The sequence below is a fragment of the Eutrigla gurnardus genome (assembly GCF_963514095.1).
Source record: "Eutrigla gurnardus genome assembly, chromosome: 7".
Taxonomy (NCBI): Eukaryota; Metazoa; Chordata; class Actinopteri; order Perciformes; family Triglidae; genus Eutrigla; species Eutrigla gurnardus.
Genome location: NC_139921.1, coordinates 28,991,955 through 29,018,340, shown reverse-complemented (window position 1 = coordinate 29,018,340; position 26,386 = coordinate 28,991,955). Strand labels below are relative to the sequence as shown.

Below are 26,386 nucleotides of genomic sequence, written 5' to 3'. Positions count from 1 at the left end.
GACTTGATTAGAGGGAAGGAGGAGCCACAGTCAGTACTTGCGGTAAATTGAGCACTTAAAAGGCTGTCACTACAGCGTCAGCTGCAGCGTCGGGCCATCAGAACGAAGACAGCTGAACAAAGACACAGGGAGTCTATCTGTGGGAGTCCACCGAGGAAGCCCATTGAGGTAGGTATAACATCTCAACCCCCCCCCCCCCCCCCCTCGCAGCCATGTGTCTTATCCCAGTCAGGACATCGCACTGGAGAAGATTTTACCGAAGTCCCTTCATTCGAGGCTGTAACCCACCAATCTCCACCGGTAAGGAACTTGAAGTACTAGGGGGGCTGTGGAACTGCCAGTCTGCAGTCAAGAAGGCGGACACCATCTCAGCCTATGCCTCCCTGCAGTCTCTCCACTTCCTGGCCCTCACAGAGACCTGGATCACCCCAGAAAACACTGCCACTCCAGCTGCCCTTTCAACTGCCTACTCATTTTCACACTCCCCAAGACGAACAGGGCGAGGAGGAGGAACTGGGCTCCTCATCTCACCCACATGGTCCTACCAGGTCCTTCCTCTCGACCACCTACCCCAATCTACGCTTGAATTTCACGCCGTCGCTGTCACCATTCCTTTCAAACTCAACATCATAGTGATCTATCGCCCACCCGGTCCTCTTGGTGACTTTTTGGATGAGATGGATGCCCTCCTGAGCTGCTCCCCTGATGATGGCACACCGCTCGTCGTCCTCGGTGACTTCAACATCCACTCGGGAAAGCTGCACTCATCTGAATTCATCGACTTCTTTTCCGCATTTGACCTTACGCTCTCCCCCTCTCCACCAACTCACCGGGCCGGGAACCAACTTGACCTTGTCTTCACAAGATCCTGTGGCATCTCGGCAATCTCTGTTACCCCGCTCACCGTGTCCGACCACCACTTTGTGACTTTCTCCCTCCCCATGAAGCCCACCACATCCCTCCCCTCTACGCCTCGAATGGTCACCAGCCGCCGCAACCTGAAATCCCTCACTCCCTCCGCTCTCTCCTCAACTGTTATCTCCTCGCTCCCATCCTCGGAACAGTTCTCCTTAATGCCTACTGAGGAAGCCTCCTCTATCCTGATGTCCTCACTCGCCTCTTCTTTGGACACTCTCTGTCCCCCAATCGCACGACCGGCGCGATCGTCTCCCCCCCCTCCCTGGCTGTCTGAACCTCTGCGAACCAACAGATCATTGTTGCGAGCGTCAGAGAGAAAATGGAAGAAATCGGGACAGCACGAGGACCTTGCTCACTACCACCTCCTCCTCTCTGACTTCACCTCAACTGTTTCGGCAGCTAAATCTGCCTTCTACCTGGCAAAGATCAACTCTTCTGCCTCCAACCCCAGGAAACTCTTCTCCATGTTCTCTTCCCTCCTCACCCCTCCTACCCCTCCGCCCCCTTCCTTCCTTACTGCCGATGACTTTGCAACTTACTTTACCAAGAAAGTAAATGACATCAGCTCATCATTCACGCCTATTCCCTCCCAGAAGACATCTCCCCCAACTCTCAACTCGGATGGTCTTACCAGCTTTAGCCCCCTCACCTCTGAAGACGTTCACGCACTTGTTACATCTAACCGTGCCACCACCTGCTCCCTTGACCCGATTCCCTCCTCTCTTCTCCAGGACATCTCACACGACATCTTGCCATTCCTCACCACCCTGATCAACTCCTCCCTCACCTCAGGTGTCATTCCAGCGGATTTTAAGACCGCTATCGTGAAGCCTCTCCTGAAAAAACCCACCCTTGACGCTACTGACATCCAAAGCTACAGACCTGTATCTCTTCTTTCATTCCTCTCTAAAACCTTGGAACGTGCTGCCTACAACCAACTGTCATCCTATCTCTTGCGGAAGAACCTCCTAGACCCTAACCAATCAGGATTCAGGACTGCCCACTCCACTGAGACGGCCCTCCTCACTGTGACCGAGTCCCTGCGAGACGCCAAAACATCATCCAACTCCTCCGTTCTCATTCTCCTTGACCTATCTGCTGCATTCGACACAGTCAACCACCAAATTCTCCTCTCCACTCTGGCTGAACTTGGCATAACCGACTCTGCTCTCACCTGGTTTACATCATACCTGACAAACCGCACCTTTCAGGTCACATGGAATGGCTCTATGTCCAAACCCTGCTCTCTGGACACGGGTGTCCCTCAAGGCTCAGTATTAGGACCGCTTCTGTTCTCACTATACACCAGATCACTAGGTTCTGTTATCACATCGCATGGATTCTCCTACCATTGCTACGCAGATGACACCCAGCTGTTCCTCTCTTTTCCCCCGTCCTCTGAGGCTCACATTGCAACTCGCATCTCGGACTGTCTGGCTGACATCTCTGTCTGGACAACTGCACATCACCTCAAGCTTAACCTGAATAAAACCGAACTCCTCTTCATCCCAGGGAAAGACTGCCCTCGCATGGACCTGTCGGTCACTGTTGAGGGCATCACAGTATTTCCTTCCTCAACTGCGAGGAACCTGGGTGTAATCCTCGATGACCAACTATCCTGCACCCCCAACATCACTGCTGTGGCCCGATCCTGCAGATTTGCCCTCTACAATATCCGCAGGATTCGGACCTTCCTCACAAAGGATGCAACGCAGCTCTTGGTCCAAGCACTGGTCATCTCCCGCCTTGACTACTGCAACTCTCTCCTGGCCGGACTCCCGGCCTATGCGATTAAACCATTGCAGCGTATCCAGAACGCTGCAGCACGCCTTATCTTCAATCTACCCAAATTCTCCCACGTGACCCCCCTCCTCCGTGACCTCCACTGGCTCCCTGTTGCAGCACGCATCCAATTCAAGACGATGACACTGGCCTTCAGGGCCATCAATGGAACGGCACCTGCCTACCTTCAAACACTGGTCAAACCTCATGCCCCGAAGCGAGCACTCCGCTCCTCTACTTCAGCTGGCCGGCTGGTACCACCATCGCTGAAATCAAACAAATGTCGCTCAGCAAAGTCCAGACTCTTCTCTGTTCTGGCGCCTCAGTGGTGGAACGAACTCCCGACTAATGTCAGGACAGCAGAGTCATTTGCCATCTTCCGAAAAAGGCTCAAGACTCACCTGTTCAGACTTCACCTCGACTCTACATAGCATGACCCACTAACACCCTCCCTCGACCCCCCCCCCCCCCCCCCCCGCAAAAAAAAAAAAAAAAAAAAAAAAAAAAAAAAAAAAAAACTCGGATCGTAGCACTGTTACTCTTGAAGTACTACTTTACTCAGATGAGGACCTAGCACTTGTTCTATTTTTAGCTCTTACTGCATCGGCAATGATACGTCGTGGTTTCTTTGTTTCCTTCTTTTGACAAATGTACTTATTGTAAGTCGCTTTGGACAAAAGCGTCTGCTAAATGACCTAAATGTAAATGTAAATGTAAATATCCCTTTAGTCGTCTGTTGGAGACTCTGATGGAGGAAACGTGGTCTGAGTGGAGACTATTATGCTGTTAAAATTATCTGCTGCTTCAAGGCTTCATTTGAAGTTTTGGCGGTGAGGACGGGTCGACCTCTTCCACTTTGAAACCGACGTGTCGGCTTCGTGAGTTAACGAGATTCACACGGACCAAAGATGAAATCCTGGAGGGAGTCGGATTCACGGGTCAGGTTTACGGAGGAGGATCGGGAAGTGATGATCGACTCCTTTGTTCACCGTGCCGAACATGACATCATCACCATACCAAACGTGATTGTTGCCTCTTTTTACTGGAACACACTCTCTCTGCTCATGTCCATAATTACACAACGTCTGGACTGATAATATATCATTTTTATATTCATTTTTATTGCCCTTTGTGGTATTTTAGAGGAGCTCTGGGTTTTTAAAGGTCATTATATTTAAAAATTGATCCACGGATTAGCAAGGTGGATTAATTAGGTCAGTTTTCTGCATCTGTGATGATGCTGACGTCAGATATCTGACAGAGGACCCACATTTATCTCATGAAAACTCTTGTATTTGGGTCTGAAGTCAGTTTTCGGCGCTCACACGTGAAACAAACCAATCAAATTAAGCTCCAACGCCCTTTAATCTAATCCTTCCTCACGTCAACGTTTCACAATCTCTGACGGATGAAATTCTATCAGAGTTAGTCGGTGAAGAAGTTCCCAGAGATTCACAATCCTGCATTTCCTCCCGATGCTGGAAACCTTCCTGAAACACTCCGTGTGTTTGTGAAGTGGTAACATGTGTGTGACGTCTCTACATTTGGCAGCAACATTAGAGGAACACGAGTAAACGCCTCCTTCAGACACGATATCAAGTTATTTATGTAAATTAAGACTTTGTTAAAACCCACAAAACAAACGAGTTAATCCGTCTCTCGACGCTTTAACGACTTCTCAGCGCGTCTCTGAATATAAATCTGGAAAAACCAAATATAAGGTTTTAACATTTAGTCAATGCAGCTTTTAATCAAACAAACCAGGAGGAAATTGTGCAATTTGTTGTCGGGGCCTATTTTCAGTGGCGGATTAATCCACAGCCGGTGCTCTAGCAAGTATTTGAGCGTGTGTGAGTTTGTGTTTATGAAGAAGGAGCATGTCGGTGCAACAGCAGCTCATTGATGTGTTTTTAATGATCACACACACACACACACACACACACACACACACACACACACACACACACACATGGAACAGGTTAGTTAGAAATTCAATGGGCCAAGTGTCTGAGGGGGAATCACCTTGGAGATTCAGCACAGTTTCACAGTGAAGGAAGTAAAAGTAATGAAAACAGGAGCTGGACCGCAAACAGAACAGAATATCTGCATGGAGAAGTGACGGTTTTCTTGTTGGCATTTATTGTATGAACTGTGTGTTTGAAATGCAGAGAAGGTCAGGAATGATGAAGATGCTAGTTGTCTGGCAGCAGGAAGCCGAGGCAGGAGAACGGCAGTGTGGAGAAGCAGTCTGTGTTGACGGTGACCTGCATGTCACCGAATAAAACTCGGCCCTTGTCGTCGCGGGCGACGCAGCCGCCCAGCTTCTTCTTCAGCTGCGTGAACCGCTGGAGGATCAGCTGGTGTTCGCGGCCTCTCATCAGACCTCTGAAGTACAGGACGGCCACCAGGTGCTTCCTGCTGCAGGTGGAGGAGGAGAAAACAACATCTGGTTATCTGGTTGCTTAGGAACCCACTTTGATGCTATTGGCTGTTTAGCTCTACACACTAAACCAAAAAACCAAACCAGTGAAACATTTTACGTCTCTGAAAACAGCAAAACTCTTCAAACTCTTTGTGACGCTGTGATTGGAGGAGGAGCGTCTTTGTGACGCTATGATTGGAGGAGGAGCATCTTTGTGACGCTATGATTGGAGGAGGAGCATCTTTGTGACGCTGTGATTGGAGGAAGAGCGTCTTTGTAAATCTGATTGGAGGAGGAGCATCTTTGTGACGCTGTGATTGGAGGAGGAGCGTCTTCGTGATGCTGTGATTGGAGGAGGAGCGTCTTTGTGACGCTGTGATTGGAGGAGGAGCGTCTTCGTGACGCTGTGATTGGAGGAGGAGCGTCCTCATGATGCTGTTATTGGAGGAGCAGCATCTTCGTGATGCTCTGATTGGAGGAGGAGCGTCTTCGTGATGCTATGATTGGAGGAGGAGCGTCCTCATGATGCTGTTATTGGAGGAGCAGCATCTTCGTGATGCTCTGATTGGAGGAGGAGCGTCTTCGTGATGCTATGATTGGAGGAGGAGCGTCCTCATGATGCTGTTATTGGAGGAGCAGCATCTTCGTGACGCTCTGATTGGAGGAGGAGCATCTTTGTGACGCTATGATTGGAGGAGGAGCATCTTTGTGACGCTGTGATTGGAGGAAGAGCGTCTTTGTAAATCTGATTGGAGGAGGAGCATCTTTGTGACGCTGTGATTGGAGGAGGAGCGTCTTCGTGATGCTGTGATTGGAGGAGGAGCGTCTTTGTGACGCTGTGATTGGAGGAGGAGCGTCTTCGTGACGCTGTGATTGGAGGAGGAGCGTCCTCATGATGCTGTTATTGGAGGAGCAGCATCTTCGTGATGCTCTGATTGGAGGAGGAGCGTCTTCGTGATGCTATGATTGGAGGAGGAGCGTCCTCATGATGCTGTTATTGGAGGAGCAGCATCTTCGTGACGCTCTGATTGGAGGAGGAGCATCTTTGTGACGCTATGATTGGAGGAGGAGCATCTTTGTGACGCTGTGATTGGAGGAAGAGCGTCTTTGTAAATCTGATTGGAGGAGGAGCATCTTTGTGACGCTGTGATTGGAGGAGGAGCGTCTTCGTGATGCTGTGATTGGAGGAGGAGCGTCTTTGTGACGCTGTGATTGGAGGAGGAGCGTCTTCGTGACGCTGTGATTGGAGGAGGAGCGTCCTCATGATGCTGTTATTGGAGGAGCAGCATCTTCGTGACGCTCTGATTGGAGGAGGAGCGTCTTCGTGGCCGTCAGGGAGGGAACATGGTCTGAGTGGAGCTTTAATTCGTCTATAATGAATAAAAAACAAGCTTGTGTCTTTTCCAATGCTAATATTTGCATTAATAATTGCATATCTTACCTGATTTGATATGACTTCTTGGAAAATAAAATTTACATTTTAGTGACTATTAACTGTATTTCACCCGTGTGGTTGACTCTTCATCTCATGTGTTCTTTAAATGTGACTCACATGATTTTAGAGCAGCAGCATCTCGGAGGTTAATACAGCATACAGCCATGTTAACTAGCCAGCTCACCGGGGTCAAAGGTTAAAGTTTTAGCAGACCAAAACAAGCCGGGGGGGTTTAATGTGAGCAGCGAAGCCAAACGCTCTCAGTCGCTTCCTCATTCTTCTGGTTGCTTATTAGTCGTGAGGAAACATTCATGCCTTTTTAAGCAAAATGGAAATTAAAATCAGGATGTTGGTTGAATGTCTTCACTCTGGGTTTTTTGTGCGTGTTTTCGAGGGTCGACTTTGACTTCTTCAACTCAACGACTAAAAACGTGATCTCTGTAAAATGTTTCACTCTTACGAATGTGTCTGGTTTGTAGGAAACTGGCAGAGAGACAGGAAAAAGCCTCTGTGACCTTGGCCTCCTCGGAGCTGCCGGCCACTTAAACTGTTCCAGTAAGAGCTGATGTTGATGTTGTTACAGCTCAAAGCAGCCCGCCGGCTCCTGAAATACTGGGTCCAAGTTCAAGTATGTACCTGGATGTGTACGACCAGAGTTGAAGCTTCTGGAAACATGCTTATACTGCAGCACCGGAGAAAAAATACAGACAAAACTCACAAATCTCATGTTTTCCTCCAAAAATATCACTTTTCATCAAACGTTTTCTGATCGGGTGTAAAAATCAAGAGTATAAAGAATGTATTGTGATGGAAGCGGTGGAATGTTCCTGCTCTCATGACATTTGTGATGCTGCACCTTCATCGTAGCGTTGTGACGATAAACAGGCGAAGCAGGAAGCGAAGCGTTAGAAACGCTCACCTGAAGTCGGGGTAATGCTCCACCAACGGCTGCAGGTGGTTCTTGATGTCCGCCTTGTTCTTCTGCCTGATGATGTCACTCAGGTCGTCTCCGACGGCGTGGAGCCACTCGTTAGTCGACTTCTACCAACAAAAAAAAAACACGCATTTTGTTTCTGTGTGAGTGTTTGTGATGTGTTACCGGGGCAACCTGAAACAAATGAGGATTTAATGACGATTATGTTTGTTTTTAAGCCAATTTATCCAATTTAAGGAAGCTTGAATATTATTATCAGAGCTTTTTTTCTCTCAACACTTTACTACCAACAAGTAAGTTGAGTGGTGTGAGAGGATAAAATGTCTGAAACAGTACATGAAACATGAATTTAAAGGGAAACTCTGTCAATTTTAGACATAAAGTCTTAAAATGTATCTTCTGAGGTTTCGGATAAGCTTTTGAAAGTCTGATAACTCATCAGTTATTTTGACCGGAGCCTGAACTTTTTTTGCAGTACAACAATGTAGAAATACTCACCATACAAGTAAAAGTACAGTGGTATTTTTGAGCTAAATGTAGTTAAATCTTCCAAAGTAAAGGCATGACTGATATTTATCATTAATTGCTTGTTGCTCGGGGGTCAAGGGTCACTGAGATGATTCATTATTGAGGTCCGATGCATTAAATATTTAGTTTTCTTTTTTTGATGAGTTTCCATCTTTGGTCCTTGCAAAATGATTGAAATGAAATCACGTTTGAAGTTGAGAAAAAAGCCAAAAAGTGCAATATTTCCCTCGGGCCATGATGCAACATGCTGTGCAACAGAGAGTTGCCAAACAGATGGCGTTGCCGTGGAAGGGGAAGTGAAAGAGTTTCTGACCATGTCCTCAAACAACTCGCTGAGCTTCGCCCACTGCACACGCATCTTGTTCGCCGCCTTCTCGTGCTTCCGGTTTTTGCAGGAGTAGTTGCTCTTCATCAGCTGGCCGACGTACTCCCTCACCACGTGGTAGTGCAGCCGGCTCGCCAGCTCCTGTCGCCGGGGAAACGCAACACACACACAGAGGAAAGAAGGGGTGTTGCAGAATAACAGGATGGGCAAAAACAACAAAACAAGCAAGTGTGGTTTGTCTTCGTCAGCTGATCTGAACTCACACCTCCACTTCCACCTATTCAGGCTGTGTTCATGTGTTCATGTGTTCATGTGTTCATGTGTTCACGGCCCCGCTGTGATGTCTGCAGCATCCGGACCAACAATGACCCCCATTTCATTTACTGGAACGGTGACAGACAAAGTAAATGAGGATTTCCTCTCTCCACCTCCAAAGACATTCCAGACACCAAGTATGAAACACCTTCAAGCTGTTTGTGTATTTATTGTCTGTTCCCAGTTCCATGTGAACGGTGTTTGTCTCATCAGGATGGAAACCAGTAAGACTTCAGTCCGAACTGGGAATTTCATCATATCGTATCCCTCAGTCTGTCAGGTGACCAATAATTATAACAAGGTCAGCTGTTTCCTGATAATAACAGGCTGGAAATCCCCCGACGACATGCAGCGCAACTCCTTCTCTCCTCCTCTCCTCCACCTCCTCCCCCTCTACCTCTCTCCATCTCCTCCTCCCCTTCTCCTCTCCTCCTCATCCCCTCCTCCTCCCCTCCTTCTCTCCTCCTCCTCTCCTCCACCTCCTCCCCCTCTACCTCTCTCCACCTCCTCCTCTCCTCCTCCTCTCCTCCTCCCCTCCTCCACCTCCTCCCCCTCATTTTCTCCTCCCCCTCTACCTCTCTCCACCTTCTCCTCTCCTCCACCTCCTCTCCTCCACCTCCTCCTCCTCTCCTCCCCTCCTCCTCCTCCTTCTCCACCTCCTCCCCCTCCTTTTCTCCTCCCCCTCTACCTCTCTCCACCTCCTCCTCTCCTCCTCCTCCTCCACCTCCTCTTCATCCTCCACCTCCTCCCCTCCTCCTCCTCCACCTCCTCCCCTTCTCCCCCTCCTCCTCCTCCTCTCTTCCTCCTCCACCTCCTCTCCTCTCCCACCTCCTCCTCCACCTCCTCTTCCTCCTCCCCCTCTCCCTCCTCCACTCCCTCCTCCTCCCCACCTCCTCCCCTTCTCCCCCACCTCCTCCTCCCCCACCTCCTCTTCCTCATCCCCCTCTCCCTCCTCCACTCCCTCCTCCTCCCCCACCTCCTCTTCCTCATCCCCCTCTCCCTCCTCCACTCCCTCCTCCTCCTCCTCCTCCTCCCCCACCTCCTCTTCCTCATGCCCCTCTCCCTCCTCCCCTCCTCCTCCTCCTCCCCCACCTCTTCCTCATCCCCCTCTCCCTCCTCCCCTCCCTCCTCCTCCTCCTCCTCCCCCACCTCCTCTTCCTCATCCCCCTCTCCCTCCTCCCCCTCTCCCTCCTCCCCCCCCTCCTCCTCCTCCTCCTCACCTGATTGTGCGGAGGCCTCATCTGACCACAGTGCTGAGAGAGCAGCTCCGTCCGACTGTAAAGCTGCTGAAAGTCTTCGTCGTTGGTGAGCCACTTCCTGCTCATCATCCTCCTCAGGACCGGCTGGAAACAGAACCAGCAGGTTAATCAGACATGTGAGGAGAACGGGGGTTTTATCAAGTCAAAGATCAAATACTTTAAAACCACACATTTATACGTGTTATGATCTGAAAAAATAAACTGCATTACGGCAAAACAATATAAATGATTTACATATAAATCATTGATTGATTAGGATTCACTTCACTCCTTTTGCGATACTTGAAAAGCATCTCTGCGTTGATTTTGAATGAAGGGTTCGGGAGAGTAGAAAATCCCTTTTTCACTTCCCCTTCTAGAAACCGCAGCAGCTCTCGGCGTCACAAAATAAACCCCTGAAAAACGGGAACCGGGCCGTTATTTTGACTGGCTGCACCTTGAGGTCCTCTTTGAACTGGTCCTCCAGCAGCCGGGAGAGCCTGTTAATGAGCCCTGTGGTCTCCCTCCCGAAGCCGTCCACCTGGGCTGGACAGGTGTCCCGGTACGCCTCCATGTGTTGCCTGCAGGAGGACAAACAGCAGCGCTGACTCAGCAATATAACGCAATATTTCACTATTTCCCCACTGAAACACCTCTGACTTACTTCCCTAGTTTGGTTCAACACATAGTTTGGGCCACTGTCGTAAAGGGTTAAAGGTCATGTTTCTGTATAATAGGAGGTCCATTTAAGTAACTTTGATTGTTTTTCTTTCTTCTCCCATCAACCCTCCGAGTTAATGGAATATTTCACAAAATAAATCTAATTTTAGTATATTTGTTATTCTTTCCTCTCCCCATTAAACATCTCACGACCCCGTCAGGTTCGTCTGGCGACCCTTTGGAGGGCCCCGACCCCGAGGTTGGGAACCAGTGTGTTGTTGTGAGTCACACAGGTCAATTTTCTTTGCAGCAGCACTTTTACTATCAATACTTGAAGTAGATTTACAGACGGAGCTCCCTAGAATTTCCTCTCGTTGACAGCCAACTCCCAGTCCAGCCCCCTCCCTCATTAGTTTCCTGACCGGGGTTTAGATTCCAGACCGGGGTCTAGATTCCACTGGAAACACAGCAGGGCGTCACCTGATATAATAACAACCGTGTAAGATAAACCACACACGGCGCCATGGGGGCGTTTACGAGTCCTCATCTCCTTTCAGCCACCTGGCGACGTCATCCAGCACGGATCCACCACGGATCCAGCACAGATCCAACACGGATCCACCACAGATCCAGCACAGACCCAGCACGGATCCACCACAGATCCAGCACGGATCCACCACAGATTCAGCACGGATCCACCACAGATCCAGTACAGATCCAGCACGGAACCCCCATGGATCCAACATGGATCCAGCACGGATCCAGCATGGATCCCCCACGGATCTCCCACGGATCCACCACGGATCCACTTGAAGAAATGAGGGTTCAAAGAAAGGGTTCTATGGGTTCCAATAAGAACCCGTTCTCCCGGCCACAAAACCAGGATTCAGAACCACGAAGGTTGTGGGTCACACTGGAGCACATCAGCCCGTTAAGACCCTCAAAACCGGTTCTGGGTGTAACCATGACACCACACAAGGGTTTCTACACATCCTCTGAGTGGGACCTCTCAGAGATGGTTCTAGGGAGAACCGGGTGGAACCAGGAAGCAGAAATGGTTCTCCTCTAAGGAGCCTTTTCTTGTTCTGCTCTCGAGTAAAGAAATCTTTACTTTAAAGAGATTCTAGATGCTGTATCTGTAGCTGATATTACGTCATACTTTTACTTCAGGACTAGGTGTACTTTTACTCATTTGGAAGTACTTTTACTTCAGTTAGAGATCTGAATACAAACCTAAACCTGGAGAGTGAATTAAATATAATAAAATGTAATATTTACAAATGCATGAAGCAACTCATTTTCTTGCACGTACATTTTTTTTACATTAACCCGTGTTTTTTTTTTTTTTTTTTTAAATCAGACCCCCAGAGAAGACCTGTGGTGTCAGAGGTTAAAAGGTCAACTACCGTTACATATGAAGGTCCACGTAGGACGAGCTGCTCCTTGTTCTCCAGTTAAAAGGAACATTTGTGAAGCAGAATTTATATTCCAGTGCAGCTCAAGCCTTTAGTGACTTGATTTTAAACGAATAATAATTCTTATTATATTATCAGTGTAGCATCAGAGGTGCTGATATTCAGCCTGGTGTTGTGATCCTGATTGAGGTCATCAGAAAGAGACTATCTATGAAGGTCCACGTAGGACGCCCTGCAAAGCCAGACATCTGTGTTGTGACTGAAGAAGAAGCTGGGGGAGGTTTTTCTTTTAGGAGGTTCGTCTCAGTCCTTTCCCTCCGTGATTAACAGCACGGCAGCGTTTCTCTCTCGCCGCCTCGATTCCCGGAAACCACGTGAGGCTGAACCCTCTCCAGGGCTGGCACACTTTACCCGCCTCGGCTGCCTGTTACTGGGCCCGTTAAAGAGCCAGCTCCTCTGCAGGATCCGAGCTGGGAAAGCATGCAGCGCTGTCGCTGCTGCCTGACCCGCAGATAAATCACGCTGGCCGGATGTTTGGAAATATCTCTGGAGAAGTTTTAAAATAGCTCAGAGATTAATCATCCAAACCAGAGCTGCAGACCACTTTCTCACGTCGGGAGATCCTGGAGATCCTGGAGATCCTGGAGAATCCCGGTGTGGTTTTCAACCTCTCTTTATCTGCCTTAGAGGTTATTTATGAACCACAAACAATAATACAGGAAATAATTGGTTTAAAGCCATAAAACCAACATATAACTGGATTATTATATTGCATTTGTCCAGAATAATGCAAATTCATTCTTAAACGTGGATCCACTTGCAGGAACTGATGGAGAAAGTATTCAAATCCTAGAGTACTAATACCACACTGTGAAAATACTCCTGCATTCAAAAGTATTTAAAATTTAGTAAAGTACTAGAGTCAATAAGTATTACATTAGTGAAATATACAAATAATACTTGTGTGGTTACAGAAAACTTTTTCTACTATTTAAATGCAGATAAATGTAATTAAATGCATTTGTACAAATGTGATCTTTTATCTTATTGTGGTATTTTAATATGTTTTAAACTTTAAATATAAACAGTTATAAACTTATTTATGTTTCTGTCCTTCTAAAGCAGGAAATTCATCTTGAAGAGATCCACTTGTCTCCGAATGCAAGCCGCGGTATGTGGTTTAGTCGGGGCACGCTAAGTGTGTGTCGGGGGGGCGGGGGGGGGGTGCCTTGTGGGTAATTTCAGGAAGTCATGTGACTTACTGTAAAGCAGAGAAGCTGTTGGTGTATGTGATGTGATACTCGGTCCAGAGAGGCGTCGGTCTGAGGGCGCTGCAGCGTCTCCTGAACTCCGCCTCGAATCTGGAAAGAGGAAAAACGCATTTAACCCGTCAGATGACTGAAACACGCCGGGGAGTCCCCGAAACGTTACCCACACTTCACAGAGGGGGTGGACAAAATAACGAGAACACACACCAGCAAATGTTGCATGTGAAACCATAAATCCATGAATGGCGGTCATCAATACTCTCCATATTTCCCACTTTTACTTTTTACTTAATACTCTGAGATCGTCTGAGGAATGTAACCAAGTATTGTACTTGTACTCCACTTGAGTATTTACATATTGTCATACTTTATACTTTATACGCAACTACAGTATTTTTCAAAGTACTCCACTGCATTTATTTGACAAGTTCAGTTACTTTTGCAGTTTTTTTCAGAAAATATACACAAAATATAAATCGATGCATAAATGATGATTATTTCATAATTTAAACAAGCTTCACATTATCATACATCAATAATCGCAATAGAATCATATAATACTTATTTAGAAAGGGGGCTTTCTGCATAATTAGGACTAAAAGTATATTTTGATAATGCTTTTGTATTCACGGTTTTCATTGCTTTATAACTGAAGTTTCTGGTGGTTTTATTGATACTTTTTTGTCTTTATGTACTTTTTCCTGCCACTGCTATAATAATAAAATAAATAACAATACAAAATAATAATAAAGAAGGCGATGATGTTTTTACTACTAGTATTAGTCCTAATATTTTATGAATTAATTACTTAATTCATCTTATTTTATATTTTCTTTGCTTTCATACCTGTGTTGTTGCACTTTGAGCTGCATTTTATATTATTAAAGTTTATTATTATTATTATGGTGACATCCTGAATGATAAACAGTGTCGTTCAGTTAAAACAGTATTGGTCATGAATCACATTTCAACAGTGTTATTGCACATAAATGAAGGCAGGATCCTGTTTTCAGTGTGTTTTCTTTTGGGCGGGTACCCCCTCACATTTATACCTTCCTCTTTTACTTTATATAAATCTATAAATATAGATGGTTTTGTTTTGTTTCAGTAACGTGGTGTTGGACGTGATGCCATCTGACCTTTGATTTCATCACTCATAAACGAAGGGTAAATGATGTCTTCAGCTCTTACTGTATGTTCCTTTAGATGCTGAAATCATTCTTTTAATTAATGAATTAATGAACCAAAACCACAAATCTCAACCTGACGGTGAAACTGAAAGTCAGAGGATCATGGAAGTTGCCAGGTTTCATCCTCTGAGGGTCACGACTGCCTGAACCTGTTGCCATCCATTGATCTTGCTTGTTAATATTTATGTGAAATGTGTATTCATTTAGATCCTGCATGAATATATATTCTCTGCTAACGAACCTCCTGGGGAACTCCGTCAGCTCCTGGAGGCAGGAGGAGATCACCTGCTGTTCCAGCTGAGCATCGATCTGTCGGGAGTTCAGACCATTTGCCTTCACTTTCTGCAGAGAGGAAACACAACAGCACACAGTGTCGATACTGAGATTCACAGAGGGAGCATGAAGTTAACGCGAAGCTCTCTGCTGCCACCACGTGGTACAATCAGGACATTGCACCATAGAGGATGAGGAGAAATCCCATGACATCTAGACTTTTAACATATATTTATTACTTGTTTGTTTTTTAATTAAGATACAAAAGTGAGAGGAAAAAATAAAAGGAAACAAAAAAATAAACAAAAATAATATAAATTTTAAAATGCCATTAAACACAATCATTTTGAAAAACATTTAATATATAATTTTTTTTTAAATCAAATGAATAAAAGTTGCACATATTTCTATTTTTAAATTAAACTTATGTGCTTTCATGAACTATTTCTTATTATACTTACTTTCATAATAAAACAGCCACTAGTTTTCACTTTTAAACTCAACCTTTAATTCACTTAATTATAATCTGAAGAACATAAATAAAGAAATAAACTGGAATATTATTAAAGAAGACATTTCATCCTTTCATCATCGATATGTACAGAAAAATCAAAAAAAGGAATTGTACCGTCCAGATGTCCATGTGAAAGGGAGAGCTGAGGTCCTCGTCCTTCTCCGGAGGCCTGCTGTCCCTCCAGACTTCCTCATGTTCGAGTTCAACCACTCTGTTCAGAAAATACCTCATGTCCTCCTGCAGCAACAAACACAGAGAGACACTATTCAACAAGTTGATCATGGTGAATTTCTGTAGTTTATACAAATAGTTTGGTTCGGTCTCTCTACTAAATAACTTTGGCATGAAATTAAACTCATCCTGTTTGCTTTCTCTGCGTTCGGGTCCAATCCTGCAGTTAATTGAGCTCATTGAGGACGATGTTCATGTTCTTTTGCACATAAAATAAACATGTTATATCCCGACATGGTGGACTAAAGGGCCTGTTTACTTCAACTCCTTGGAGATAAACTGACCAGAAACACAAACATCAGAGCCCTCACCTTCGCTCTGCAGCAGTACTTGTCTTTGAGCTGCGTCAGGAGGTCGTCCTCCAGCTGCAGGTCAGCGCTCTCGTCCTTCATATCCGGCTGCAGGCACAGACTTCCCATGATCCTCTCGCTGTCCGCCAGAAACACCAAACATTCAGTTAAGTGTGATTTCAATCCAATCAGAGTCACAAAGAGATGAACAGTAATGTTACAGCGTGTGAGTGTTTTCTGTGAGATCCACGACCTGATTTGGATTTCTTACATTTTGGCCTCCAGAGATTTTTGTGCTTCTTTTTATTCATCAGTTTATTTCGGTCTCCGAAATGTTGTTTCGAGCGGAGCTGCCTCTTCTTCCACCACTTATGCATACTCATCCTCTCTATCTGCACCGTGGTTTTAGTAATTTGATTAACTGCACATTTGTTTGGGAATTTTTAAACCATCAATGCAGGAACAGTATCATCCGGGATGCCTGGATTATCAGGAGGCCAGATTTTTATTAGTATTATTCCAGCACAGAAAAACCGTCTGCTTTGGATCTAAAAGGGACTTGGAGGTCAGACGGTCCTGGCGTTGCTGGTTGAGGCAGACATTGACCTACATTAGTTAGGATCAGGAGAGGCCATTGATCTGCGTACAGGACCAGAATTAATGAGCGACAATTATTAAAATATGTCCAGGTCGTTATTCTTTGATTGTCTCATTTTTAATCCCATAAAAAATAGCAAAACCAACAATGTGTCTATAATATAGACTCTATATACGTGTCTATGCTGCTGTATTAATTGTAAATGAAAGGTTTATTTGATCTTGTTTAGCTCTATGGCAGAGAGGAGGAACACATAGCCGGGTGTGATACAGCTGCATGGATCCATCCACGGCTGGCTCTACTTTATTGACGGACCTCTTGTAGCGGTTGATGATCCAGTCCAGCAGGGCGAAGAGGTCCTTCAGCTCCGTGGCCTGCTGCTCCAGATTCTTCAGGTGGCGCCCGACCACGCCGTGGTAGCTCCTCACGTAGGTGCTGAACACCTTGAAGCTGGGCGGGTACGACCACCGTAGCTCCCGCTTCACGTTCTCCAGGTCCTGCACGATGCTTTTACCCAGCAGCCCCAGATGAACCGCCAGCCAGGAGGCGTTCTGCTCCTGCGGCTCCAGGTGAACGCTCGCCACCTTGGCCCGCACGCCCTCGCCCACCGCAGCCCTCCAGGCCTCCATCCAGCTGTCCGGGAGCCCGCCGGGCTCCGCCGCTCTGCCCTCCTCCTCCTGGATGATGCGAGCCACGAGGACCAGCAGCGCCTTGTTTCTGGCGGGAAGGGAGTTGGAGTCGCGCACGATGGCGTCCAACTTGTTCCTCAGGTCCCCGTAGAGGAGGTTGAGGTCTTTCTCCTTCTTGGCCAGCTCCATGGGGGAGTCCTCGCCGCAAAGCTCCCGCTCCTGCTGGAACTCCCGCCGCAGGGCCAGAAGGTTCAGGTGGGCCTCCTCCAGCACCTCCATCTCTATCAGCTTATTGATCTGCATCACTAGGGGACACCATGACAGAAGGAAGAGGTTATTTTCTTAAAATCAGCACAAATCTCATGTTGACGCTGCCTGTGGTCTCTACAGGCAAACTGAACCCCGTGTGTTTACACTGGGAGTAAGACTCATATCACTGCTTCTGTTGCCAAAACAGAGAAAGATAGGTTGAATGTGCAGACAGAGAAGGAGACAGGAATCCACATTCCCATCCAAAAATCAAATGGAAAAATCCCTCCGTGTTTTTGTGGAGGGAAGCAGTGCGATGCTAACTCCCCTGGTTGACCTACATAATTTTGGGCAGTGAACAGGGTTCCTACAGCTTCTCCAAAGTCAAAATCATGCACTTTTCAAGCATTTCAAGGTGCATTTCCATGCTTTTCCAGCCCCTTCCAGCTGTGGTAAACTCCATATTTGCATCAATCCAATGGTCAGTATTCAGTCTACTTATGATGTCACTTGTTCATCACATTAAATGAGATGTTATTCTCCTCTAAACAACCAACATGATGTTTGGAGACAGCTTTTTACAGAAGGACCACAAATGAAAGGAAAACTAATTCCACTAACAGATCCACAGAAATATAATCACCAACTATTTCCATCATCTGTTCATCATCAAAAGACATTTTTCATAAAGAAATGTCAGGAAATGCTGTTTTCAGTCCCTCAAATATGGAGATCTTCTTTTCTCTGTTCTATCATAGATGTCATCACATACAACATACATTTCAAGACCTTAATTCTAAATCCAAGCCCCTGAGTGAAGTATTCCTTTAAAGCAGATATAATCAATATTTTTGTGATTAAATGTTGCTTCATGTATCTTTCTGGTGAGTTCCAGCTTATAATATATATATTATTATGAATATTATTTATCTGTGCGGCTCCAACTAACAGGAGTTGGTGGAGACCAAAATCAGAGCTAAAAGAGAGAGAATATTGGACTTATGGAGACGAATGAACAGTGTTGCTCTCTAACGAATCACTTTAACGGGTTGATAAGTTCAAACTTGTTTCTGTTGAAAATGCTGAAAACAGGAAGTTGATGGGTGGCGTTCAAGGGCGGTAAACCCTCCTTGGAGAAATGAGTTATAAAAGTGAGGGAGAGAGTACCTGACAGTGGTGTGTGGGGTATTTCTGGCAGTGTGTACGACTCCTCCATCTCCTCCCACACCACCTCCTCCTCCTCTTCCTCCTCTTTTTTCTGCTCCTTCCTCTCCTCCACTGAGCCTTCAGAGACCGGGACCAGCGCCTCCTGTCTGCTGCTTTTCTCCTTCTTGGAGCCGAATTTCAGGCTTCGACGTATCGACGCTCCTCTTTTCATGAGAGAGTCCCCGAACCCGGCCATGTTGGGATCTGATCGGAGGGAAAACCACACATGTTACGATGCATTTACTGACCCAAGACCTGTCTGTGCTTTTGATTTCTGCTCCAGTTGGGTGTGCTTGGTGGTGGGAACATCATGTTCAAAATCACTAAAATGATTGTGGTTTAGTGACTAAAATACACCATACTCTCTATAGCTGATTTTGTTTTACATGGTTTGTTCCAAATTAAGGGGATTATATATTATATATACAGCTTACAATGATTTTGAGAACGAAAGTTTTAACCCTTTATAAAAAAAAAGGTCCCTTTTAATTTGTTTTTATTTGACCTTTATTTAGGCAGGAAGTGCTATTTTGAATCCCCCTGTATATGATGAAGAACAGGTAAAAAAGTTAAGAATGTTTACATGGACGAGATGACAGACTCAAGTTAACCAGCCAACATGGATGAGATTACCTTTTGATAAAGTCTCTGCTTTATTTGGGTTTCCACATACTTTTGGCAGCAGTAAGACTGTTTGTTGAACTTTAGTATGAGCAGCTGGGAGACTTGTACTGGTGCGATTGCTTTACCTGTCTTTGAGCGCGTCAGACCTTTCCCTTTCTGCGGGGAGGCGTTGCTCTCCTCCTCCTCCTTCCAGTGGAAAAGGCCTCCGATGTTCTTCAGAGGAGACGTCACCGGAGAGTCGACGCTCAGACCTGAAGGACCGGAGGCAGAAAGCTTCGGTGAGCCTGGTTTCACAATCACACCTCCCTTTTGTCACGCCAGCAGGAAGGAGAAATCAACCTCGGCGCTTGGAATGGATGTCGGTGTTCATATTTACAGTCACGCTGCTGCATGACTCGACTGGTTTTGTCCTCGCACGCTGACCTACAACTAAACCAAGCGAGGAATGCAAAGATTAAATCGTGATGAAAACAGGCTCGGCGGTCGGGCTCGGCTGCAGCATTCCAAAGTGAAAGTTACAGGAGAGTAAACAGAGCAAGGCAAACAAAAAAAGAGATTTCTTGTCTTATATTGGCATCTATTTTATTTTCAAATCTCACCTCTTTCTGCATCTGCAACCGCATATACATTACATTGTCTATAGGTGTACTATATGTACTATATAGTTTATAGGTGTACTACAGGTACTATATAGTTTATAGGTGTACTACAGGTACTATACTATATCGTCTATAGGTGTACTATATGTACTATACTATATAGTCTATAGGTGTACTACAGGTACTATACTATGTAGTCTATAGGTGTACTATATGTACTATACTATATAGTCTATAGGTGTACTACAGGTACTATACTATATAGTCTATAGGTGTACTACAGGTACTATACTATATAGTCTATAGGTGTACTACAGGTACTATACTATGTAGTCTATAGGTGTACTATATGTACTATACTATATAGTCTATAGGTGTACTATATATACTATACTATATAGTCTATAGGTGTACTACAGGTACTATACTATATAGTCTATAGGTGTACTACAGGTACTATACTATATAGACTATTGGTGTACTATATGTACTATACTATATAGACTATAGGTGTACTACAGGTACTATACTATATAGTCTATAGGTGTACTATATGTCCTATACTATATAGTCTATAGGTGTACTATATGTACTATACTATGTAGTCTATAGGTGTACTATATGTCCTATACTATATAGTCTATAGGTGTACTATATGTACTATACTATGTAGTCTATAGGTGTACTATATGTAAAATACTATATAGACTATTGGTGTACTATATGTAAAATACTATATAGACTATTGGTGTACTATATGTAAAATACTATATAGACTATTGGTGTACTATATGTACTATACTATGTAGTCTATAGGTGTACTATATGTCCTATACTATATAGTCTATAGGTGTACTATATGTACTATACTATGTAGTCTATAGGTGTACTATATGTAAAATACTATATAGACTATTGGTGTACTATATGTAAAATACTAGACTATTGGTGTACTATATGTCCTATACTATATAGTCTATAGGTGTACTTTCAATCAATAATGACATCATTTTGTGAGCTTACTTGAAGAGTCAACAGATGGACAACACTGTAATATAAATAAATAAAACACAGTAAAAGAAAAAGCAAGAGAGAACAAGGTGGACGAAAGACCTCGTCTTTCCTCTTCCTCTGACCTTGGGAGGTCACGTTACTGTACCTGCCAGCTCACTTCTAATGAGGGTACTCACTGGGTGACGGGGGCGGCGGTGACCCCAAATCGTTGACCTTTGACCCCTTGCCTCCGGACAACAGTGGGCTCTTCTCGGCCACCCGTCGGATGCTTTTCCTGAACGTCTGCAGCATGCCCAGCGAGTCGGCGCCACCGCTCTTCAGGGACAGCCTGTCCTCGTCGGGACTCTCAGCAGACTTCTCCATCACGAGTTACATCCACCTGTGAGGGAACATCAGAACCGAAGGTCACGGTCCGCCTACGCTCTGCTCTCTGAGGAGCCAAATGGCGGCTGAGGTGTGCTTTCGTTTACCGTGGCTTCATCGAGAGGGCCGGGCGGAGCGTTTTTTGTTTACAGACAACAGCCAGTAGGGCAGCTCCCATAAACACGGTGGGAGGATGACATGAAATATGTTGTAACAGCAGCTACGTGTTGCACTCAAGGGAGTAGGACGTTTCTAAACTCCTATTTTTTGGACACCTTTTTGTCATATTGTGGCTATTTCGTTTTTGATTTTATGTCTGTAAACATTGCAAAAAAAAAAATATTTGGCTTGTATCCTTGTATTAATAAAGGTTTCAAAACCTGTATGTCAACATCAGCCTGCTATCTAGCCCCGTATCTACTTTCACTTTTACTACGAGGAAATAATAAAAAGACTATCTGTATTATTTAACGTCTCTCGCAAAGTAAGTTTGTTCTTGGCGACGTGTAAAAGTAAATATGGAGAATGAAATGTAAACCTCACAGCACAGCAACAATTTAACCCAGTCATTCATTAATGGGACCCAAAGGCGGGAAGTAGAATCAACTAGACCCTTAGTCAGCTGGATTTTTAACAATATTTGACTAAAAATACAAATTTTATGTAGTTTGTAGGAAATATACATTTAAATAGAAGATGGAAATAACTCAACACCGATTTAATAGATATTTTATAGTTTACTTTCAGTAAAGCCATCATGCATGTCAGCATAGTAACACCATAAACACCTCAGCTCTATTATATAATATTATAATATGTAGCAGAATATGTTGAAGACGTGTCAAGTCAGACTCATAATGTATGTTGAGAGAGAGAGAGAGAGAGAGAGAGAGAGAGAGAGAGAGAGAGAGAGAGAGAGAGAGAGAGAGAGAGAGAGAGTAAAAAGGTGTCTCCTTACCTGCTCAGGTAGAAAGTACTCTGCGTCTCCTTCCTCGGATTTACCTGCTTTCACTTTCTATTAGTGGATTGGGATCATTATTTAAAATAATAAATAAAAATAGGGGCGTTTACTCCGTCTCGAAAAGAAAGCTAACAGAAAGACAACCGCAGCCAGTTAGTGCAGGAACGAGCACATGACAAAGATCAGCTTCCTGCCTGTGATTAGTGTTGAAGGAAAACAGAGAGGATGAGTTAATGATTAGACGGATATAAACCGGAGGTCACAGCAGGCGGAGGGGTTAAACTGATCTTCACAGCACACAGCTTTCCCCTCCAATGAAAGAGCAGCTCACAGGTAGACTGTTTTCCTACCTGGAATGTGGCGTTCACGCATGCTGCCATGCTGCGTTCGAGAGCGCCCCGTAAACCTAAGCTTCAAGGTCGTCCGTCATAAATTAATAGGTGAAAGAATTGATCCATTACTTAACCAAAGAAATACCAGCACAGCAATGTAAAAGTACTATAATTAAGTATCAAACATACTCAATATATATATTATAATGAGGTGTCAAAAGCACAGATATTCGATCCTCAAGGTAAAAGTAGAAGAACTCATTCAACTGCTTTACTCAAGTAAATGTGTAAAAGTACAGGCTCTGGAATGGACTCAAAGTATAAAGTAAAAAGTATCCCTATGAAGTACATTTCTACAAACTGAATCTTGGGTCATATTAATAATAAAATGCACGGGGCCCCAGTTAGACAGGAGCGTTTAAAACATCTTATCTTATCATCTTAAAAAAAGGACAATAATTCCCTCTGAAATAGAGTAGAAGTAGTAGCAGAAACAGGAAGTGAAGTATACGTATGCTAAAATGTGTACATGCAGGAGCAGCGTGTTTGATTACCAAACAAAAACACAACGATTCATAGTTTCTGGTCATTAAGGAAACATTATGGATACTTATGAACATTATATTCAATATCTGATCACAGATCCCCCTTAGTCATACACACGGCTCCATCCAAATGCAGTACTTGAGTAAATGTACTTCCACCACATAATGTACAAATTGTAGCAGGTGACAGAAAACATGCAGCAACAGCAAAAACAATTATTAACAACAAATTACCAAATAATAACTAATACAATTTGATTAATATATAAATACAATGACGGATGATTTTTAGATACCTAAAGTGATAAAAGTATCCAAGCAAAACAAAATATATATATATCTTAAAAAATAAACCTGAATATTTTTGTTAATGCACTTAATCCTCGAGCTGCATACTATCCTAAAATCATCTGTAATGTCTCGCTGCTTTCTTTTTGCATACTGTCAAGTCAAAGTGTACATAAAATGTATGACACTGCCGTTTACGTCCACTGGAGGGAGGTATGTGACATATTTGTTCCTGGTGATGACGCAAAAATGATTCCTGTGCAGTCGTGGAAGAGGCTCTGTCCTCACTGTGATGTTGTTGGTTTTTTAAATTGCAGGAAACCGAAGTTAGATTACGTTTTAAGCATGTGGATGGAAACACTGAGATTTACATTCAGCTGCTGTTTAAAACCAGGTCGGACATCTGCTGCTGCAGAAGGTCAACACATCCGGTCCAGATGAACGGCATGGCTGGTCTGTGAGAGATATTTACAGTGAGAGGATTACAGAGATATATACGGAAATTAAACGGTTACTGAGCTGCTCTATGGTGTCAGCAACAGCTTAACACAACTCCTGTTTTATCCATCCATCCATCCACAATGCCTTTTCTTCTTCATCCTCTTCCTCTAATCCAAACCAAAATGTTTCACTGAAAACTGCAGGTGAAATCTGACAACAATATAGCACATTTAAAATTGTTGTTGTATTTTTCCCCGTTTATTCATTAGCACCGCTGCAATATTAATTTTTCAGGTGAAAATCAATATTGGTATTTAGATTAAGTCCAAATCTTGACACAGGTCTCAGTCACACTCTGTCAAAAAAATGTGTCAACGGTGAGAAACAAATATTTTTATCCCGTTTAGTTATGCCATTAATTACACATGATGTTGGTCCATTTAAAAGATCATTTTGCAAGTCAATAATGTTTTTTGTAATTTAGTTTCGAGTGACACCCGCTTAGTTACCATCATGTACACGTTTGTTAGCTTGGCTTGCTAGCTAGCTCGCTAACATAGCTTTGTTCCTCGCACAAATGTCATGTTAGCTTACCTGATGTCTTTTATCCAGCGAGACCTGGTGTTAGCATGAGTAACATTACCGGTACAGAAACACAGAAACTTGTCTCTGCCACTCATTACCGTAGACGACATATTTTTTCTTGTTAGTCCTGAGTTGAACTAGCTTGTGTTTATTAAATCTAAATGTAATAAACAGAAACTTAGCTATTTAAGAAAGCTAGCTACATAACTATTTTAAGGATGGGCTATGACATTTGTCACTAGCAGATTCTATCAGCTGTAGCTAGCTAGCTATTTAAGCTAACGTAAGTTCCATGAGTTGATTAAAAACAATGACTCCAGGTGACGTTTTACAATTCAAAAGATTAATCTTGTAAACAACAACATTGAGGCACAGTGCACTTATTGTCCACATATTTGATATTGTGCTAAAAGCCTAGCTGGCAATAACAAACACTGCAAAATGTAGCAGGTTTAAATCCATTTTGTTGCTAAACTACAATATATTGCGCGACCCTGTAAAGTTGGGCGTTCGGTATTGACTCTAGTCTATGATCTCTATGAAAGAGGTGTTATACAAAAAAACGTTAACTGCCAATTTTTTAATGAAATAAATGAAACATACATTTTATAAAAAGTAAAGTATCATTGTTGATTTGTGTTGTGTTACATGCTAAATATGTTGGGTTTTGTTTTGTTCCCTCTTTTATTTAGTAGGTTCTGTCTCCATTTCTGTCGTCCTGTGTGTGATTACCTGCCCTGCCCTGATTAGTTACACCTGGGTCTTGTTATCTTGCCTTCCTTGACGTATATCGTCTGTGTTCTTGCTTCAGTGTTTGCCAGTTTGTCTCTTGAGTTTCAGTGAGCGTTACAGCAGTCTTTTTTTCTCCGTCTATCCTGTGTGATTGACCCAGTTGCATTTTTTGACTCTACATTCAGCCCATGCGTTTTTAGTTACTTCCTGTTTTATCGGTTTGTGTTCTGTGTTCCTGATCTTTAGTGGATTTTTTTCGGTTGCCAGCAGGTTTTGGACTAAATTCTGTAAATGTATTGTTCCTTGTCTGCATTTTAGGTCCCAAACTGTATTCTGAAGCCTGTGACAAAATATATGTTTTAAAAGCAGCTGTCACAACTCTCACCTATTTTATAAGTCATACCCGGCTATTTAAACAAGGTTAAAGCAGGTTTAAATGTCTCCCGATGTGCTAAACTACAATAAATATGTAGCAACCGTTTACAGTTGGGAGCTCGGGAGTTGGTCATATCAATCTCCCATCTCACGGGACAGCATTCTGCATGATGGTTAGCTAACGTTAGCTATATATGCTTTCTCAAGTTGGCTGTTTAATGTTTCAAGAACTGTATTTAGAGAAGTTAAGAAATGTAGGCCTACTAGCGGTGGCCAAGAGCGCTCACGTACCCTTTAACTGCAACGAAAGCGTAAACCAAAAACAAACCCTGGATCCCCAATACTATCTAATCTACCTTTTTCATAACATGTGATGATAATAAACGAATCTCATAATGATAAGTCATATAATATTGACGCTGCCTGTGTTTTGCCCACCAGCAACTACACGTCAGCTTGTTTACTCCTATTAAAATTGAGCTGAAACGGCAGGGGTTCTTTCTGTGAAAGGGTTAGGTACGGGTTAAAACACAGCTGTCTACCACATTTTTTTTTACATTCTTTTCCTGAGAATTTGGTGACAAAAATATACCCCACCAAATAGTCCCCCCGGGTGAATATCACATTCTGTTCAAGCTGTCAATCTGTCCATCGGTGGTTCTGCCGCAGAGCCTGTTTATCTTTTCATTATCCGTCATAGCGACTGACTCTAGGTTGTTACGTGCTCCCCATTGTTGAGGGGGGTTGAGGGGTAATTTTGGGGAAAAACAGAAAACTAACTTGTTAAATATCTTTAATTAATTTACATCTATAGTGTAGGGTCTATATATATATATATTTATATACTGTATATATATATATATCTGTAGTCTAGGTCTATAGTATAGGGATTTGGGAAATTGCAGGGTTTGACCCAAAGCAGAGTTTCATTAACTGGGCGCTAAAACCTCCTCCGGTTAGTTGTTGCTAGGCCTGTCAAGTTTTTATGTTAAACTGGCAGATTAACTCCTCAAAAGTAAGTCATTTTATAATTAAAACAACAGGTCCTTGATTTCAGACCGAGGCAGACAAAAGTGATCATTGATTTTGAAAGCTATCACATCTGTA

The 26,386-nt window shown here is 43.9% G+C and overlaps 1 protein-coding gene across 2 annotated transcripts; it reads right to left on the bottom strand.

The window, feature by feature from the left end:
- Window positions 1–4,810: 4,810 nt before the first annotated feature.
- On the bottom strand, window positions 4,811–22,302 carry exoc3l4 (exocyst complex component 3-like 4). Of its 2 annotated transcripts, none has more exons than XM_084012614.1 (14): window positions 21,979–22,302; window positions 20,834–21,036; window positions 19,170–19,295; window positions 18,382–18,624; window positions 16,652–17,270; window positions 15,760–15,877; window positions 15,332–15,454; window positions 14,672–14,772; window positions 13,235–13,333; window positions 10,355–10,478; window positions 9,880–10,002; window positions 8,333–8,485; window positions 7,477–7,598; window positions 4,811–5,115 (listed from the first exon to the last, which is right to left on the bottom strand). In XM_084012614.1, exons 2-14 carry the CDS (start codon window positions 21,018–21,020, stop codon window positions 4,893–4,895), a joined length of 2,361 nt encoding a protein of 786 aa, XP_083868740.1. In that variant the 5' UTR covers window positions 21,021–21,036; window positions 21,979–22,302; the 3' UTR covers window positions 4,811–4,892. The 2 variants fall into 2 exon arrangements, with proteins under 2 accessions (XP_083868740.1, XP_083868739.1); XM_084012613.1 differs by having other exon boundaries at window positions 4,811–5,118; window positions 21,979–22,301.
- Window positions 22,303–26,386: the final 4,084 nt, after the last annotated feature.

Bases quoted from the DNA above. Each gene is read 5' to 3' on its own strand.
- exoc3l4 (XM_084012613.1), bottom strand. From the start codon at position 21,020: ATGGAGAAGTCTGCTGAGAGTCCCGACGAGGACAGGCTGTCCCTGAAG. The intron at 10,003-10,354 runs GTGCAGCCAGTC...TTCTGTTTCCAG, and splicing joins AGTTCAAAGAGGACCTCAAG to CCGGTCCTGAGGAGGATGAT. The intron at 8,486-9,879 runs GTGAGGAGGAGG...CCCCGGCGACAG, and splicing joins TGAGGCCTCCGCACAATCAG to GAGCTGGCGAGCCGGCTGCA.